This window comes from Oculina patagonica, chromosome 10, assembly GCF_052425735.1.
Source record: "Oculina patagonica isolate OP01 chromosome 10, crgOcupat, whole genome shotgun sequence".
Taxonomy (NCBI): domain Eukaryota; kingdom Metazoa; phylum Cnidaria; class Anthozoa; order Scleractinia; family Oculinidae; genus Oculina; species Oculina patagonica.
Window position 1 is genome coordinate 10228635 of NC_135767.1, and position 20390 is coordinate 10249024.

General features: G+C 37.9%; 1 protein-coding gene and 1 pseudogene across 2 annotated transcripts; both read right to left on the reverse strand.

The window, feature by feature from the left end:
• Window positions 1-173: 173 nt before the first annotated feature.
• Window positions 174-5101, reverse strand: LOC144667512 (inactive selenide, water dikinase-like protein; annotated as a pseudogene). The gene is made up of 4 exons (XR_013573323.1): window positions 4537-5101; window positions 3748-3838; window positions 1924-2236; window positions 174-880 (listed from the first exon to the last, which is right to left on the reverse strand). The product of XR_013573323.1 is annotated as an inactive selenide, water dikinase-like protein (transcript).
• Window positions 5102-7505: 2404 nt separating this feature from the next.
• LOC144667130 (nicolin-1-like) lies at window positions 7506-20389 on the reverse strand. Its single transcript, XM_078528519.1, has 7 exons — window positions 20160-20389; window positions 16608-16671; window positions 15451-15560; window positions 13155-13268; window positions 11573-11644; window positions 10807-10911; window positions 7506-8201 (listed from the first exon to the last, which is right to left on the reverse strand). Exons 1-7 carry the CDS (start codon window positions 20295-20297, stop codon window positions 8160-8162), a joined length of 645 nt encoding a protein of 214 aa, XP_078384645.1. The 5' UTR covers window positions 20298-20389; the 3' UTR covers window positions 7506-8159.
• Window position 20390: the final 1 nt, after the last annotated feature.

Genomic DNA, 20390 nt, shown 5'->3' on the forward strand with positions numbered 1-20390 from the left:
AGCTGGTGAGGCATTTAAAAGTAGTAAATCGAAATTCGAATTTCACAATACAACTTTGCAGTTGTCTCTACATCCCAAGAGTAGTACCCTATGAAAGATGCAGCCTCATACATAAATTATTTGTTTTGTTATTTAGAAACAATGAAATAACATGTACAGCAAGCTGCACACTGATGTTATGTTTATATTAGATAATAAATTATTATTACTCTGTTCTGATGTAAATATAACTTGTTTTCAACAAAATTGTTCCTTTCTTTCCACATAATTATTTAAAACCTTTTCTTATTTAACATTGTATCAAGCTGAATCTGCCTACACAATATGTTTTAGCTGTCCGAAAGTTTGGCCCCTACAAAGTAGCAATAGGAAAGTAATAAGGGTTTGTCTTATCTGGAAGTAATAAGGCTGGTGTGGTTCTGACATGTTCTGCGTGTAAATTGTTGTTCCAGAAAATATCCATACCCCTCCCATGGAAGGTTTTTTGGTTTGAATCCCTCACCCACCTGGAAATTCCAGTTAAGCCCATAATTAATTAATTTTGGTTTTTGAGACCCCCCACCCACTCAGAATTCTAGTGCCCTTTCACGGGGTGGGTACGAATGTTTTCTGGAACAGCATGTTAGTGATAGTGTAAGCCATAAGGAGACTGTGATTGCTCTTATTAACTTTGTAAGTTAGTAGTGTCAGGCTGACTATCACAGATTTTGATAGCACTGGAGTGACTAGACTTCAATGATCTTTACATCTGTCTCCATCCTTGCTTGTCTGTTTCCATGCACCACTTCACCAACAATCCAAGCTGGCTGTCCATCCTGAGATTGAAGTTCCTCACAGTAACTCTGGGCCTTGTCATGCGGCACACAAATCAGAAGTCCACCTGAAGGTCAAAATAGCAGTAGGTATTTAAGACGGAATCCACTAGGAATTTGAGTAATATTTATTTAACTTGGACAAAAAACAAGTACCAGAATAATTTAAATCCTATTGCGTTATCTCCTACCCTACAAAGGTATAAATGTGAGTAATTATCCGTGATAACACCAACAACAACTAATTAGAGTTTGAGAAAATGAATTTCAAAGTTTACAAGCTGTAGGCAATATCTTACGTGTAGCCATAATTTTTGTTAAATCGTCTTTATAAGCAATTCAGTAGAATTTCGATGTTTGGCGTTGTTGGAAAATATTTCTTTTGATAAGGAATGATATCTGAAGCAATAACACAAAAGTTTGCAAAAGGGGTAAATAATTTTGCTACAATGTAAAATAGACCTCTATTAAGCAGACGCCTCTATTTGAGAGGATGCAGTCAACACTTTTTTAGTTTTACTTCCCAATTTATTAGCTAATTTTATTGTTTTACCTCTATTGAATGATCATTTAGCTACATGTATATAGTTAGATTACAACACGTAACTTTGACAAGACAATAGGCAAAGCATGTCCAGTTTCACAATACGCATACATGTACATATACCAACTAGCAAAATTATAATTGGTTTTCCAACTGAATGTTGAATGTGATGATGCAATGTTAATAACACATTTGTGGTTTACAAGAAAGAGGCACCAGTGCCTTAAGAATCAACACTGTAAAATCTGAGAGACAGGAATAAAAATTCCTTGAAAATGCAATGAGTTAGTTTTTTTTTTTACATAATTATTGGTCATAAATTTACTATTAATAACCAATGAAAAATAATTCATTGTCATGCCAGGAAGATACAATTTGTCAATTAAATAAAAAGTAAAACTTTGCATAATTTGTATTTTATATCCTCAAAACTCTACACTAAAACAAACTATGTACCACTAAATAATGATTCTATTCAGTGGACAGTCATTTCCATGTTTTGGACAACAAGATTCAGTTACAATCAGGTATAAATTGTTATTAATTATTTTGAGAACAGTAACTCACCAGAAGTCTCAGCAGAGTATCCATCTAGTAATTTGAAATTAATACCGCAAGCTTGGTAAACCTTCACCATGTTTTTCAAGATTGGAAGCGTGTGTAATACCAGTGACACTTCTGCCTTTTGATTGGCTGCTAAATTACTTGCATGTCCCAAAATTCCAAATCCAGTAACATCTGTTGCAGCATGTGCATCATACTTGTGCATCAAGGAAGCGGCATTACGGTTCAGTCTAGCCATACACTGCATAGCATCCTGATAGGCCCTTTCTACATCTTCAGTTGTGACAACATCCTTGATCCTGTTCCAAAACTTGGGCTGTTATGATGTCAAAAACAAAACATGAATTAAGTACTGCGTACTGTGTATATAGACCTCTTGAACAATGCAGTATAGGAGAGGTGTGTTTTCTCTATTTGCAGACTCCAAATTGTGGTCCAAAATGTCCATTTTAGTGGGAATTGACTTAGTAAATGTACAGTTTGGTAAGTCTGTTTTAAACAGACAAATGTAAACTGAATGAATCAAATCCCATCTGGAACTCTGATTTTTTTTCCTGAGTTTTTCAGTTAATTCAAAATTTATCATGCAATAAAAAAGAAATTCATTTTTTAATCAAAGTTGTCCTTGGTTTCACTGTTATGGTTGCTAAACTTCCCAATGTCAGTTTGTTCAAAAATTTTGTTAAAAAAGAACTTGTTTTAAGACAGCATCTACCAGGTCTTAGAGTATCAATTGGACAAAATTATGTACCAAAATTATTTACATCTTATTTCAAACTTCTAATCTGTGTTACTGTTTCAAACATCTGAAGTATCAAAACAAATATTGAAAGTTCCACTGAATTGCTTTTGTGGTTTTAGTGAATGCGACTCTAAATTCTCTCCGTGTGGCTAAAGTCAATTTTACAAAATAGCTACACGTGAGATTTTACCTATAGTTAACATGGTTCTTGTGAACTTTGAAATTCATTTTCTCGGGCTCTGATAAGAAATTGTTGTTGGTATTATCATAGATAGTTACTTACATCTTAAGCTTTAAAAAGAATAACTTGTTTTTTTTTTTTTTTTTTTTTTTTTTTTTTTTTTTCGGTGAAAAATAACTCGTTATTGCTATCTACCTTTCGCATCTGCAAAATCTTTTTTTTTTTCTTTCTGTTTTTGCAACATCGTTCGAACTTGAGGTAAGGATGGAAAAATATTTATTCTTTGATGTCAGGAAAACTATGCATTTTGCCAGCGCAAAATACTCGTCGAAAAACCAAGAACTCTGATAGTCACGCAAGTATCACTGTAGTATCGCCGCTGGCACACATTCAGACAACCTGTTGACAGCTATCATTATCAAATAATTAATGGCAAGAAATTTTTTCCTTCATAACTTTGTGTAGAGTTGATCTTTCGTGTAATTTTTTTGAATGAAAGGTCTTAATGAGATCTACCTGAAAATACCAACATATACTTTTCTTTAAAATGGTCAATTTTCGGGTACACTGATACATTAAACAAAAGATGTTGTTAACTTCCAGATTTCTAGAGCTAGAAAAATATTAAAGAACATATTTTTTTCAGTATCTAAGAATTTATCGAAGTGACCTACTGCTGACTGAGGAGCTGGTGAACTCTTGGTGCATCCATAATATGGCATCAGCAGGTTTTGCTTATGTAGGTTAGTTGTGTACAATTCACGGAATCAACAATCCAGGAATTTATCCAGATCTAACAGTACATGTACATCTATATCTAATAAATATCTTAATCATTTTATTATTATCTTATATTTTTCTTTAACTAGAATTAAATGCATACACCAGAGCCTCCTCTACTCACATCTTCTAACCACTGATGTGCATTCACTGCAATCTGAGTTCCTAGGGGTTTAGTCAGGACCAATACATCACCGACCACTGCATTTTCTGGCCTGATAATGAAGCAATGTTAAATCAGTAATAGTGCACTGCTAGATAATATTCCAATGATTGGAAATACATGTAACCCGGCGTATCCAATCAAACAAAATCAAACTAAAAAGCAATCGAACCCGATCGAACACCAATCGTTCGTTTGGGTTTGGTAAATAATTATTGAACAAAATGGAACATGTACCGTATTTGCTGCGAGTTCGATTTTCGAACCAATCAAATTCAATCCGACTCTATTTTGTTTGGAATCTGTCTCTTGATAAGTAAATCACGCAGGACTAATGAGGGGGATGGTGCACCATCCAAATGTCCGCAATATAAACAAACATTAGTTTGGTTATTGAACGTTCAATTGAGTATGATTGCTTTAGTGTTGTATGTCATTTGTTCGGTAATCGAACGTTTGATTTTGTTCGATTGTCAACTGTTGGGAAATCGAACATTCAATTTTGTTGGATTGACCAAATTTTATTGTGAGTTTGATTGTGTTCGATTACCGAGCCCAATCGAACGATTGGTGTTCGATTGGGTGCGATTACAGAACGTTCGATTGGATATGCCCGGATGTAACCAACCAAGAAACACAGTTTCAGTTTGGCCAGTAAAGAAATGGGTTTGACTCCAATGAATCAAAAACAAAGGTGGTCGAATTTACACTTATTAATATTACATAACGTACGTTTCACAGCCAACTCACATGATAAATTCGTTGTTAGTCACAACACTGGAGGCCACTCCACCAACAATAAACCAGGGATTAAGCACCGTCTGTCCTCCATTTACTGTGGTGCCAGCTTCTAAAGCCAAATCATTGAATCCTTTGATCACCAAAGGCGTGACAACTTCTCTTTCTTTCAACGTCATCTGATTACTCACTCCAAGAAGCATTAACATATTATCGCATTCTGTGACTCCCATGGCGTACAAATCACTTAAAACATTAGCACAAGCAATCTTTCCTTGCATGTAGGGATCGTCCACCAGAGGATAGAAGAAATCGGTGGTCTGGACAAGACTTATTCCATCGTGTCTCGTGGGGAGAACACAACTATCCATTCCAATACCAATATGTCCCTCGCCTTTCTTCTCCCCAAGTCCCTCTAGGAGTTTGAGCAGTTCCTCCTGAGGGACTTTGCATCCTCATCCTTTGAGTTTAGTGTAGTTTATGAGACGAAATGTTTCCGGTAAGCCATGTTTTATGGGGTCAAATGGTGGAGGACTTTTTCTCAACGCCATCTTCACTGAGAATATCCGCTTGTTGCGTGACGTGTACCAATGCTCGACCCAGGCGCCGCCGGTTTAGCGCTCCTTAACTTTGCGCTTCGCCGAAACTACCTAACCGGGGTCCCAAGCCGGTCGAATCTTTAAGAAGAGAAATGGTCAGAAATTCCTTTCGCACTGATGAGATGGGAATAAATATCCAAAAAATTACACTTAGCCTGCGTAACAAGCGTTCCCGTAAGTCCGATACCGTGATCGTTCCCCTTCGCCTCCCTGTTCGCTCACCATCTTGTACGCTCGCCCTAATTTTCGCGCGGCCAGAAAAAAAGCTGAAAATTACAAGCAAACTGCGGTGATGAACATTACGGCCAAACGCATTGTTAGAAAAAAATAAAGGAGACTTTACTGATAAGACTTTTAAAACCTGCCCTGAATGAAAATGTAGGCAGCGAGAAACTTTATCTTTACTAGTTTGCACATTTTGTTATGTGCAAATTGTTATTTCATTCTCTCTCTCTATATATTTTTTCATCATCTGTTTTTCGTCATTTGTCAATCCTATTGTTTTTCGAAATTAAATTTAGTTGTGCTCCAATTTAACGGTTACTTCTGAAGACGTATGTAGAAGCATACAAAACGTCAAGTAAAAGGTCTATTTTTTTTCTAACAACGCGTTTGTCCGTAATGTTCATCACCGCAGTTTGCGTGTTATTTTTAGTTATATTAAACTACGATGGCCAAAGAAAAAGAGTATTTGAGAAAAAAGCTCTTTGTTCGTACAGGAAATTACACTAGCAGTAGCCAGTCTATAGGCCCGTAGGCATGGGCCTACATTTTTTTTGACCCACTCGTATTTTTAAAATGTATGATAGAAAAAATTCACAAAAAAATGAATTCAGGCTGAAACGCTTTCAAGATGAAATAGAAACCAATTTGTAACGTACCTTAGCATTATATATTTCGCAGCTACCAGTTTCGCGACGAGGCTCATCTAGCAAGTGCAAACTTGGGAGCCTTCTAGACTAGCCAAGTCAGTGACGACAAACGCACAATTGCATGCGCCGTAAATTACGAGTGCGTTAGTTTTTTGAATGAGTAGAATTATTTGAAATGTTATAATTTAGGTGCTGTGAAAGACACATAACATCACCTGATAACATCAGCAGAAAGTGAAGCAGAAAGCATTTTCGAGAGTCTTGATCCAAAACAACTTCCTTGGCGAGCGGACCTCCTTACCGCCAATCCTCTCGAAAAAAGCTGGCTACGCCCCTGCTAGGAATTTTTGACTAAAATCCCAGTGTATACAAAAATGAATAAAACTAAAAAAAAAAAACAAGAATGATCTAATGGGATGGCCTGAGGGAAAAAAAAGATCTCAAAAAGAAAGAAAGACTGCTGCACAGCTGAACAAGGACCAGGATGTGTACAATAGTAAACCACGGAAAACGTCCACATAGCACCTCGTGGACCTGTTCCATGGATAACCCATATTTACGAAAGCAAATTGTACCTGTCAGCGAAAAGGTTGGATCAGGGACATAGCCTGCAAATCAGGCGGGTGTATTTTAGCGAGCGGGTGCATTTTGATCAGGCGAGCGCCATCTTAACTGCATCTTAGACTCGTAGAGGAGAGTCGGAGAGACTGGGGAGAGAAAAAAAAGCATCCAAGGGCTAGTCACCTCTCTCTTAACGGGCAGCTTTACAAGACGTACATCTGGTGTTGGTGTTTTTCAGTCATTTTGCTGTAACAGACCTCTCAAGTCCCACGAATCATTTTGCCGTGAAACTCAGGTTTTAATTTCCATCTCACGATGAGACACAGAAATCTCGCGGTAAACAGAGTCACAAGTCACTTGATTAGCATCTGGTTTTGAGGTATTTTTGTCCGTCAGTTCATCAATTTCCCGGTTTAATTACTAAATCTCCAGTTTCAAGTACTTTGAAGTTGAAAGGTCTGCTGTAATATGGACACATCTCTAAGACGGACAACAGACACTTAACGGACACTATAACTGTCAACGGACACTTGGGATGTGTTTTCTTTTAGTGAATAACACTTTAAAACTTCCTATCTAAGTAAAGCAATGTTAGTCAGCTCCTTGAGGAAACCAATTTTTTTCTCAAAAAACAAACTGCTACAACGGATTACTTCTCTTCTTCTGCATGTGCACCATAGTCCAGTTATCGTAGTTTACAGTGCTTGATAATGAGAAAATGGCTAGTGATTCAGCTGATTCGTTTGGGGGTGACACTATTTGTGTCTGAGCAAGGACCTTGGGTTCCACACACGGTTACTAAGGGGAATCTAAGTGAGCCTGTACCTATAACACTGCGCTATAAAAAGGTAGTGCGCCAGTCGCTTGAAAATCACCTGAAATGACATCATCACTGCCTGCTGACTCAAGGACGTTTCGGAAGAATAAGAAAACGAACAGTGAGAACAACTGCTGGAAGAAGAAGAAGAGTGCCTTTATTTAAACAGGGTTGCTCTTTCAGTAATTATAAATTACAAAATTACTGCTATCAATAGAGTGGAGTATAGAGTGATAACACTGCGAACATTGCAAGTTAATGTTTCACAAGTTAATGTATTTTTCTTTTGTTTCTTTATTTTTTTAGCGGGGAAATAGTGTCGTATTTGTGAAATATACATACACACGTGTAATAAAGTTGTGCCTAGCTGCAGGATGCCACAGAGTGGTCATGTTCATGACAGCCATAGTGAGTTCCTCCAAGATATTCGCAAAAACTGTAACAGTTTTAGTTGTATTTCAACTAGCTGGGTTGTCATGGCAATGGTTTTTCTTCTGATTGAATGAGAAAGTGGCACGAGTTTTTTTTAACACCAATCACTAAGTAAAGTAACTCTACAAAACCAAAGAAATTCGACAGTCAAGTGACAACCGCTGTAATCTAAAGGGTCGAAACAATCTTTAAGCTGCCCCGTGTCACTCAGAGATCATCTGTTGTGAGCTGGGAGCTGTGACACTCTACTGGTACTGTGATGATTTTGATTCATTCAGCTTGTAGAACATGACTAGAAGAGCTGTACTTGTACTCTATGGTGATCATACGTTCCTCTCAGAGATCACAGTAGTGTCATGTATAGGATAACAAGTTGATGTCATAGCTTCTGTCAATCTAAAGACAACACAACAAGTAGTAGTGAGATATAAGCGAACATTAAAACATGACATTCACCCTCTAAAAATACCATGAAACTTAAATGTAGTATAGTGTGGTTGATTGTTAATAGCCCCGGGGGGGGGGGTACCCAAAAAAGTTTTGTACCCCTTACCCTTTTATATACCATTTTGACAGAAATTGAACCCTTTTCGTATACCTTTTAATGAAAAAAGGTACCCCTTTCATATACCTGAAAGACATGGTATAGACTTGGAACAGGACGTTTTTCTTGTCATTTTCATGTAGCGCTTAATAAATTGATTTAATACAGCCATAAATTGCATCTGTTCGAAATATTTTAATTATAGGCCCTTTGAAAAACCTAAATGACAGATTTACATACCCTTTCGTATACCTAAACTTGCAAATTGCCTCAGTACCCTTTTATATACCTGAAGCCTGAAAAAGGTACCCCTTTCGGGCAGAGCCTCCCCGTATAGGCCGTTATAGGGAGTACCCCCCTGGGGGGGGGGCAGTAGCAGCAGCAGCAGCAGTAGTAGCAACAGCAGTAGCAGTAGGAGCATTAGCAGTGGCTGCAGCCGCATTAGCAGTAGCAGCAGCAGTAGTAGCATTAGCAGTAGGAGCATTAGCAGCAGCAGCAGCAGTAGTAGCATTAGCAGTAGCAGTAGGAGCATTAGCAGTGGCTGCAGCCGCATTAGCAGTAGCAGCAGCAGTAGTAGCATTAGCAGTAGGAGCATTAGCAGCAGCAGCAGCAGTAGTAGCATTAGCAGTAGCAGTAGGAGCATTAGCAGTGGCTGCAGCCGCATTAGCAGTAGCAGCACAGGGACCGCGGAGGGGGAGGGGCTGGTAGGGCTATAGCCCTACCACTTTTTTGGTTGGATTGATATTTTGAGCTCATGAAAAGGATAATGTAATATATAGCTATAGGCAAACCTAAAAGCGGAGCTCACATTTATTTTAAAAAAAGACCTAAATGGATAAAAACTAAACCTTGCCCACGCAGAATCTATCGAGTCTATCGAACTGCGCTCAGAAAGTAAAAATATCATGAAATTTTCTATCATAAAATCAGGCTCAGCAATTCAGTAGGAGGTTGTCAACTTGCATCAGGGTCCTGTCTCTTTCTTCAACGGACTTGATCTATGTAGTGCTTAGCTTCGTTTTAACACAATCGTTTGCTGAAGTTTTTATATTCTTCAATAGCAAACAACAGAAACAAGCAAACTGGACTTGCACAAGGAATATCATTCGCAATTATTTCGGTCTCCTCGTAAACAATTTTCGTTTTCCACAATTTCACGGACTGATATAGATGACTTTTAAGGACATCTTGGGAGAAAGAATGTTCTCTGTCGCTCTTCTTACTCGCGGTTTCATTCAGCCTACACAGCAAACACCGTGCTAATCTCGTACCCAGATGTCTACTTACCACGGTACTTCTCTCCGAGGGTTGAGAAGATCTGGCTACGAGATTAAATATCATAACTTCGTTAAGATCAAACTGAAACGTCCACATCATCCAGTCGATAAAAGATAACGTGTACGGCTACGAAAAATGCGACCAGAGACCAATAAAATTTAAATTTAACCGTGTAGCGAACGAGAGCCACAATTTTTTTAACGTAAAGGCGCATCGAGGTTTCGATACACTCACACTTGAAAAAAGACAAATTAAATGGAGCAGTTGGATAATAAACCTCTCAGATCTTTTTCTGTGTAGTGTCGCTGAGTAATTTTACCCGTTGTCTACATTTTGTCTTGCCCTGCGAGCTTTATTTCCTGTTTGCAATTTCCTTTCTCTTCTTTAGTCACGGGCGGGAAACCTTCTCGTCTCTAGGCCTAATCCGTGCGTACGTACGGGGTTGGCGACCCCTCGACCGCGGTCAAACGACAGAAATATGCAAAAAATAAGAAAAGTACTGCAAAGATAAGGTTTTAATTTTCACAGTGCAAAGTTCGATACATTACCGGTATCTTAAGGGTTTACTAAGTTTTTGGAGCTTTACTAAAAAAGTTCTGCGTGTTTGAAAATAGCGATATGCGGACTTGTCGGCGCCATTTGTCAAAGCACTTTGGTTTGGATGCGACGCATGTAAGAGGTAAAAACATTCGTTTGCCTGTGGAAATGGGATTATGCTTACACTCAGCAACTACGTTTATCTATCATTGCTCATACTAACACTTCAATGTGAACAAAAAACGCCGAAATGGAAAGAAAAGCTGCCTGAGACGTTTGACCGCGGTGAAGGCGACCCCCAAAATTTCTCGGCTCGATGGATTGCCATTTGCTTATGGATGCTCCGCTCGCGGGAGCTCCGCTATGAATTTTCACATGATAAATAGCGGAAATGGCGGACCCCTAATGCTTGCTTGTTTTAGCCAGGTTGTTAGCCCTACCACTTCAAAATGGTCTCTGCGGTCCCTGCAGCAGCAGTAGTAGCAACAGCAGTAGCAGTAGGAGCATTAGCAGTAGCAGCAGCAGCAGTAGCCGAGCAGAAGTAGCAGTAGCAGTAGCAGTAGCAGTAGCAGTAGCAGCAGTAGCAGCATTAGCATTAACATGTAAAAAATAAAGTCACGTAGGAAAAGAACTCTCACTTACATCAAAACGGCCAATGGCTACACCCTGTTTGGATGACTTGATCTCCTGTGTCATTGCCCAAAGTTGCTGAATGTTAGAGGCAACACCTTCCGAGTTTGGACAGTTCTACAAATTGAGATTAGGAAAAGCATTTTTACTCTTCATTTGGTCAATCAACTTGATAACAACCACTTATGTTCAGAATGGTTTAAACTTCCTGCACAAATTATTTGGGTGTGCATGGACCATTAGTAAAGAAATGGCATATCCAACAGCAAAACTTGTCATCATTCAAAATACAGTACAACGTGGAAAGTGCTTTGTACAGTATTTAGCCCACTTATTGTTTTGTATCAGAAAGCTCATTAGCACTTGTTTACTGTGCTCACTCATTTGATTTTCTCATAAGCAAACACCACACATGAACATTTTCCACAGAGTAAAAATTAATAGTCTATAATGAGCTGTTATTGAAAAAATACCAACTGATCAAGTTGAGAAGAGAGCTTGCCTTTGATCTACGTACAGATATCGATTTTTTTTGGGATGTACAAATTATCATAAAACAATTGTTATCTCTTGGAAACACACAGCCAAATAATTTGCCTTTTAGCTGCATGTACACTGTCACCGCTATAATGGCCAATGCTTAACGTCCTTGGTATGACAATAAAACATCTAGTTCTTATGTCTGTCTTCTTGCTTTTAAGATAATGGGTCACATGACTGATACAAAAGGCCTGTTAATTTATGTTTATTATGTTAAACAAGTCTAATACGCACTGACCTGTGGTGATTTGATTCCCACTGACTTGTGACAATCATTGTACTGTAGCCATCTTGGTACCAATGGGCAATTCTATTTTAATAATAATTATCAAGAAATATTAATAATTACAGTCTTATAGTAAATGGTTTAAACCCAGGAGTATCAGTAGGTCGTAAAGTATGATCGTCCGGGTGAGAGTAGTTCTGAGAAGAACTGTTGTTGGTGACTGATGTTTAGACAACCTGAGCGGAAGTCATCTTCAGAGTCAAGTGAAAAGTTGTTGTCAGTCGATGATGTTATAAGTCTGGTCCGTTGATGTTGATTGGTCAGTTCATCATGATGTTATTGGCTGTAAGACTCGTGTAGAGTTTGTGGACAGTAATTGGTCAGTTTCGATCTGTCTATCGTTAGTTAAATTAAGTCGTTCTGTTTCGTCTATTGTTAGTCAAATTAAGTCGTTCTGTTGGCTGTCCGTTTGTCGGTTCTGTTTAAGTCGTGAATAAGTCGTTTGTAAGGTGCCGGTAGTTGTTGACATCTGTTTATAGGCGTTTGTTCTAAGTTTGTGTACCAGCTTTCCAGAGTCAGTCGTTGAAAATATAATAAATAGTCTTATTACTCTGGTAGATCTCCAGGATTTAAAAAGACTAATTACAGTCAAATGGCATTGTACAAAAGTTAATGGTTTGACCCTGACTATTATGGAGAAAAGATATTCCTTTTTTTTTAGAAAAAAGCAACATGTTTAAAAAAGTCAACTGCATCAAACCATCACCTTACAAGATCTTCAAAGTCTTGTAAGGATCCCTGCAAGATCCTAGTAAATTATAACCTTAAATTATAGGAACTTTGCAATATCCTCAAGCTAAAGCTAGCTACAAATCCTGCAAGGTTTTTCACCAGTTTATTGTATTCAGCTTTTACAGATACCTAGGTATGGAAATATATCTTGCTAAGGTTGAATTTTATTATTTACAGCATCTCCTTATCTGCCGAAACAAAATACTTACTGTAGGGTTACTTTCACAATGTTTAATTGGACTAATTACAAATTAGTGGAAATGGTAATCTAACCAGTAATGAATGGTAAAAGCACTTGAAATGACGAGTGTGTGGCTCATCAACACAAGAAAATTTAAAATATTTAAAAAATTAAGCTGAAATGAAACTGAACTCATTACCAATTAACATCACTTGAGTAAAGGGTGGAGGCGGTGGCGTAATGGTTTGTGATGGTAATGTTGGTTATACCATGCAAACATTTTCTGCTTGGTCTCTGCATGACATTATTTTAGTTTGAACACTTTACCCTTCTGGAATTGACAAGCAGTGTCCAAACTTATATGAGGTTATAAGCTTTAATGAATAAATTATGCATGCTAAGGAAGAAACATTTTCAGATCTTGCCTTCCATTGAGCTCATTAAACCATTTGTGTTGTGCGTTTTAAAGACATTAATTTTTCCCTTTCCAGTGGACCAAAACTATTTATTTAATATGTAATGGTTACTTTTTGAGTCATGCTTTTTAGCAGGACAAATTTAGCTATACACTTAACAGATCAGAGAAGAGATTTTTAAGGATAGGGTAGATTCTAAACTTACCATGGTGGAATGTAAAAAACATTTTATCTCATCTATGCCAAAATGGCTCCAGTGTGGAGAGGGTTGCCTAAGAATTAACCGCAGCATTATAACTTGAGGAGGAGGCTCATCAGCCTGGAATATAAGAAGCATGAGGTTTAGCACGTAAGTGTTCCCACAAGAATTAATGGTCAAACAACTTATTAACCGTGTGGGGGTCTGGTGCCCCCCGGTTCATAATCTACCTTTGTTTTTTTTTATTTAGTTTTTTTGTTGGTAGGGCATTGAAGGTCACGCATGTTGATTGGCTTAAAACAGGTCATCTTTCATCACCCACTTGAAAATGCCTCAGTGGAGGAAGGAGAATGGGACAGAGGAAATGTTTTAAATTACTTGCCACTTGAGGGATTTAAATTACGTGCCTTATACGCGTTTTCCGTGTGTTTAACTCAACAATCATCGCTTAGACCACAGAGCAAAATAGAATGGCTGCTCAGTTAGAAATGACCAGTACGACATATAATTGAAAGAGTCAAGTTATATATTATGCGTTTTAAAAGTAGAACGAAAACAACTCTGATATCTCTACCTTCAAAGTCTTCATGTCACGCTTCAACATAACACACTTCTTGTTGAACAGCAACACAAGGAAATAAAACGCTACTGGGTATACGTCTAAAAGCCTTTATAGGCTTTCTTGTTAGCTAAAAGAGTGGTTTAACATTAACCACCCGGTTTTAAGCTACTAAGTAGCTTCTTGGTTATTTAAAAACACCACAGACTTGGATTTAAAATGATTAATATGTGTTTGTTGGTTGTGGTTCAAAAGCAGCAAATTAAGTCACTCATGCGTGATACAATTCAGGGAGAAGGAGCTTCATCACATGATGACTGCATTAGCAATGTTGCCATTCGTACCTTATTCAGCATTGCTGAAATGTCATGTGATGGTATTTGAGGGCTGTCAGAACATCTTCAGTAAGTCAAGCATTCCAAGTAATTTTAAAACATGCCAGCCAATCCAAAGTCACATACAGTATAAACCATTGTCCAAAAGCAATGTCCCAACACATTTAAAGATTCAATAATTTTTTAAATTGAACATGCGTACATCACAGTGCTGTAGCAAGGGTAAAATAAGTGGGGGGGCACGCGAGCGCTGGAGGCGTGAGCCGCTAGGGGGGTCTGGCATGCACGCCCCCAGAAAATTTTGAAATCTAGAGGCTTGGAAATACTATTTTGAGCGTTCTCCAAGAGCTGTTTGTGATTTATGCAAATTGTGAATTATTTACTTTCTACACTGTCACAGCAAACCAATGTACATTGAAGAGAGTGTAACACTTGCAACATCAATTACAAAATAGAAAACCGACTGTCTCTGTATCTTGAAACCAGCAATTGTTTCACCTTTCAGAGTGATCATAGTAAGTCTGTAGTTATTAAACTGTCTGAGTTGCCTTAGAGAACTGCTGACCACATTATAGCCATGCTGAAGAACTGTCTAATTAGCATGCATCTACGCATCGAAAATGCATGTGGTCAATGCTATGAAGAGAATTCTAATTTCAACCAGTTGCTAAAACTGCGTGCCAAAGAGAACTCAAAAAATGTGGACTGGTTAAGGCGCAAAGACGATACACCTCTCCACTCATTCAAACTGAAATACTGAAGGCAATAGCTCTATGTATGTTGCGCAAAATATCCGAGAACATACAGAACGCTACTTTCTTTACCATTATGGCAGACGAGACAGCGGACATTTCTAACAAAAGAACAATTAGTTGTGTGCATTCGCTGGGTGGATGAGAACTTTGCAGTTCATGAAGACTTCATAGGCATGTATACTATTGTTTCAAACCTCTCGGAAGATAATTTTTTTTCAGGTTATACAGGTCTGTTTTTACTTTTTGGGAAAAAACTGGGGGCGCACTGGCCCCCCCGGCCCCTCCCCTTGCTACGGCACTGCATCACTATTATTATGGTGAAGATGTTGAAGACGATGTTTACAAGAAGGGCAAGTAAAAAGAGAAAGACAATGATATAATAAAAAAGTACATAGTACTCAAAGTGACCTTAGCTGAGATCTTCACAAAGGTCTAAAGATTTAGTATTATATGCATTAGGGTGCATTCGATAAATATGGCTTATTCTGGAAATTATAAGAATAATATGTTTTGGATTACTCAAGTAGCTATTCTACAATTATTTATAACAACTCCAACATGCACATCAACATGCATTTAAATTAAATACAATGTTTGATAAAAAATATATATATATTAATAAAATAATACTGTAATTAGTAAAGGATTTTTACCTGATTAGTAAATATCACAAAACAATCTTGGCTTCCTGTTTCAAAATGGGGGTGCGGCATAAGAGTGTAGTTCTTTACAGCAGTTTGCCATCTCTCAGTACCCGTAGGATCTGAATTGGACACAAACATTGTTAGTTACAATTATATATGAACTAAATGCAATTTAACGTTTTCTGCAGTGCACTACCAGGTAAGAAAAAACAGACAATTTGGAACCTTCACAGATCATTGATTTGATAAATCAGAAATTGATAAATAAGCTAAAATGTAAAATTCATACATGAAATTTAAAATTGAAGTTTGTTGGTAATCACCACTACTGTAGACTATGGCACGAGCATGGTCATTTTCTTCCTATGTTCTTTTGGGCCATGCTAAATGGACTAAGAAACAAGAGGGGTTGCTCATAGTTTTACTTTTGAGAACTTCAAGGATCTGGCAAATTTTCAAAGGCGCTAGCCTGTGCAAATCATGTCACATCTAGATATTTTACTTCTGTCATGAAATGCCTCCAAGAGACAGTGACTTAATGTTCAAGAAAAACAAAATGGATCATGCATCAATTGCCCATTTGTCCAGTTAATTACAACAAACACATAGCCACATGTACACAATGGGTCCTTTTAAATATTATGAATGACAAGGTCACTTGACGGGGTTTTAAAGGAGCTGGCATGAGTTGTAGATGATGCATCTTCAAGTATCTGTTGTAATTAACCATCCTTGCTTATTTAGGGTTCATTAACACTCATTAATTTTGGTGTTTTTATGTTTTTTTTTAGGTACCTTAGGAAAATGATTATTGTTTGGTTTCCTAATTAACATTTGCTAATAATATTAAACCAAGCAATTGAAATTCTTGTTATCCATGCTTGAAAGCTCAACAAACTAAAAGTGCTTATGATCATAACAAATATTTTAGCTAGTTCTAAGCTGTTATCACTAATCACTAATCACTAATTTTTTTTATTTTTTTTTATTTAGAATTTTTATTCATTTAACAACAAGTTACAAACAGTTACAGACACTATAACAAAGTTGGCATTCAGCAATGTCGCCTCTACTATAAAACTATATAATATTTGAATACTTGCCCACATTTTCATAGAAAACTCAGGCTTGTTGTCTAATATTTATAAAGGATTAATAATTCTTACCAAGAACTTTCAGTTTTACTGTTATGGATGCTGTGTAAGAGTTCTTAAATGACAGCTTCCCCACCTGATTAAGAGATTTAGTTACATTATTTAGCAGCATAAAATGTACAAAATCACTTGTCAACATAGTGCTTACAGTTATTGTATTATTGTACAATGCATGTGTACAATCATGTACATGTAATAGTTACATGTTGAAATTACAGACCCAGAACCAAAACTAGACACATTAGAAATAAGAACTGTTTGCAAAGGAAATTTTGCATCCCAGGCACTGAAGTTTAAGTGCCTTATACAGCAAAACGGATCACTATCTTATACCCCTCTTGATGAACATGGACTTACTGATCACAACTCAGCCACATAGACACATTGTTATATAAAGCCAAGGGGTGAAGGCCATTCAGTAAATTGGTGCTTTCAACAGTGCAGAAAGGCAAATAAAACGCCACAAACCAAACAATCAACATTTCTAGAAATTTAGTTCGAGATGAGTCTAAATATGTTGTTCCATGCTTTATTCATAACTGTCAAAGATTTCTTTAGATTTCTATAGTTTGTCTTATTTGCCAACAAATATTTAACTGTGACCATAAAGGGTGTTCTGCCTGTCTCTAATGCTGTCAAGAATTATACAGGAAATAGTATTTCATGTTTTAATATTATGCATGTGCGGGCTGACCATTCTGTCTCTAAACTTTTGTGATTGCTTTGACCAGCTAAAAGTTTGGTCAAGTTCTTTGTGGGGATGGCTAGAAAATGTATATCACATCTACTGTCACACTAATCACAAGGGAATGTGTGCTTGTAAAGAAAACATTTAAGTCAAACAATAGGCCTCTGTCACCCTTCAACCACCTTGGAAATGTCAGTCTCAATCAATAGTTTTCAAGCTTTCTTCTGTTTTTTTTTTTTTTTGAATTTAAAGGGTGTCAGTTAAGAGGGGGGAAGTGGGTAAGGGATCAGTTGATCAGGTATAAGTGTGTCGTCAGAACCCCTATCAAATAATGAAGAGCATGATGTGATGTGAAATGGCTCTCAGCCACCCAATCCAACACAGCATCATTCTAAGTGTGGGAAAATCCAAATCCGGATTCTTATATCCAATAACAGATTTTGTGTTTCTTTACTTAAATTGGAAAATGGATTTATCAGGGATTAGAGATCTGAAGAATCCACACTCCAATTGGATACATCAGGAGGGGGGCATAAGGGTTTCCTGTGATGTGGTTTTACGTTTTTTTTTTGGTATGGTTTTGCAGTAATTTTTTTTTAACCTGCAGTATTACAGTTGTACAAGGCTAAGCGGTTATTACTAATTCTAGATTGCGGTAGTCCGTGAAAAAATTGTCTGCAGTGATATATGACTCTGTAACGTTTCCACTGCATCCTTTGACATCTGTTTTTTTTTTCAGTAAAACAAGCTTGAGCGGAGTGTTTTGTTTTACAGCATATCAGGCTACACAATCAGGGGTCACTATTATGCAAACTAGCCCTGTGGTTAATAATAAAAATTTATTGCAGCCAATTCTATTCTAATTAATACTTGATGTGTCATCAATCGTGTTATCAAGTGAAATGTCGACTTGATGACATTCCAGGCCAGATCTTCATCTCAGATCAAGTCTTATTATCGTTGGTCATTTGAAACTGAGGTTTCGGTATTTGTCTAAAATTTGACGTGGTTTGCGGTTTTGTAGCACATTTCTGTGTGATTTTGCAGTTTTCGGACCCCCTTTACACCCCCTCCATCAGATCAATCTTCATCCGAATTTAAAAAGGATTAAAAAAAGTGCATTTGCACAGCAGTCTTTGTTGTGAAAATACAGGTACACGACTGTAAACACTGTCAATACGGTAAGTTTTCAACTGTCTATTTTGATTAACATACAAATGATTAAGAGTAGCTTTATCAGTGTGGAGTGTCATTTTAACTGTATGCAGGCTTTCTAGAAAGATCACTGTGAGACTATCGAAGCTGTAGTCTTCTGAAATTGTCACAAGTGTAGTTTGCATTGATCTTGTTTTAAAAAATAAAATAAATCAACTTTGTTTAAAAAAAATCAACTTTGTTTAACGAGGGTTGCACGTAACAGTCTTCGACTGACAAACCAGTGGCCCTCGGATTCCCGATCGAATTGGAATTTAGAAGTGTTGGTTTTTGTGGAGGGAGGAAAACCGGAGAACCCGGAGAAAAACCCTCGGAGCAAGGACGAGAACCAACAACAAACTCAACCCACATATGGTACCGGGCCGGAATCGAACCCGGACCACATTGGTGGGAGGCGAGCGCTCTCACCACTGCGCCATCCCTGCTCCCCATCCCTGCTCCAGAATTCTACGCTATCAGGTGCATTTTTGCCACATTATGCCTCAAGCTAAAGAAGAACTGGCGGACTAATCTTGTAGTTTTGCTTGTTTCAGTGATTTCGTTTTGTTTCGCTTGTTTTGGCCGTTTCGGCGGTTTCGTTTCCGCCTTTTCGTTTCGGTGGTTTCGTTTAGTTGTTTCGGGTTTTAGTACTTGCCAAAATAAATAGGTACTGACATTTTAAGTTCTGTGTAAACAGAGTTTACAGCTGTGTTTACAGGGTTGTCATGCAGAAATCCATTTTCCAATTCAATCTTTGTTTCTTTGGTAGCAAAGTATCTGTGTGATCTAAGATTAAAAATCCAATCTTGGATTCTCCCAAAGAAACGCACCCTAAATAAACTTATAGCTTAAACATTTTCAAGTGCAAGCTGTCATACCACCGATCAGTTTCCCGGCAAATGCTACCCTTTTCTAGACGAAAACTCTCTGATTTCTCCCCCCTCCCTCCCGGGGAGGCTCCGCCCGAAAGGGGTACCTTTATCAGGCTTCAGGTATATGAAAGGGTAGGGATTTCACAAGTTTAGGTAGACAAAAGGGTATGGAAATCTGTCATTTAGGTTTTTGAAAGCGCCTTTAATTAAAATATTTGAACAGATGCAATTTATGGCTGTAATATATATTTTCAATTTATGAAGCGCTACTTGAAAATGCCAAGAAAACGATATGTTTTTTAAAATACAGGTATATGAAAGGGGTACCTATTTTCATGAAAAGGTATACGAAAGGGGAACAATGTCTGGCAAAATGGTATATAGAAGGGTAAGAGGTAAGACCTCGGGGCGGAGCCTCCCCGTACAAAACTTCTTTGGGTAACCCCCCCCCCCCCCAGGGCCGTAACCCGTGTCGAACGCATTATATGTTTTCTTTAACTCAAGTGGCAACGCGATAAACAAAAATAGCATCAAGACAGAAGTGAATTTGGACTAAAAAGCTATTTCAACACTGCTTTCTCGAATGCCGGTCACCTCGCCACCAAGCAATCTCGCCACCAACCAACTCGCCACCAAGCGAAGTCACCTCGGCTCATGGATTAAAGAACGAGGAATACACCAGTTTTGGTGGCGAGTTGGTTGGTGGCGAGATTGCTTGGTGGCGAGGTGACCAGATACCGCTTTCTCTACAATGTGTAGAGCAAAAACAGTTTGTGCAAGGTAATGGTTCATTTAAGTCTAAACTAATACCTCTACAGTGTTGTTTCCTGGAAATATTATGTCAATCACAGACACACCAGATCTAAAATCAGTCGCCAAATCTCCAACCTTCAGCATCACAGGATTTTTAACTATAATGTTGCAGTCAACACGCTTCTCGCCCGCCATCTTGAATGAGTCCTTCAGTTAGTATTTCATGTAAGCCTCCATATGCTGTTCCCATGAAAGGTCCTGTCTCTATTTACCCACAATCCCTAGTGA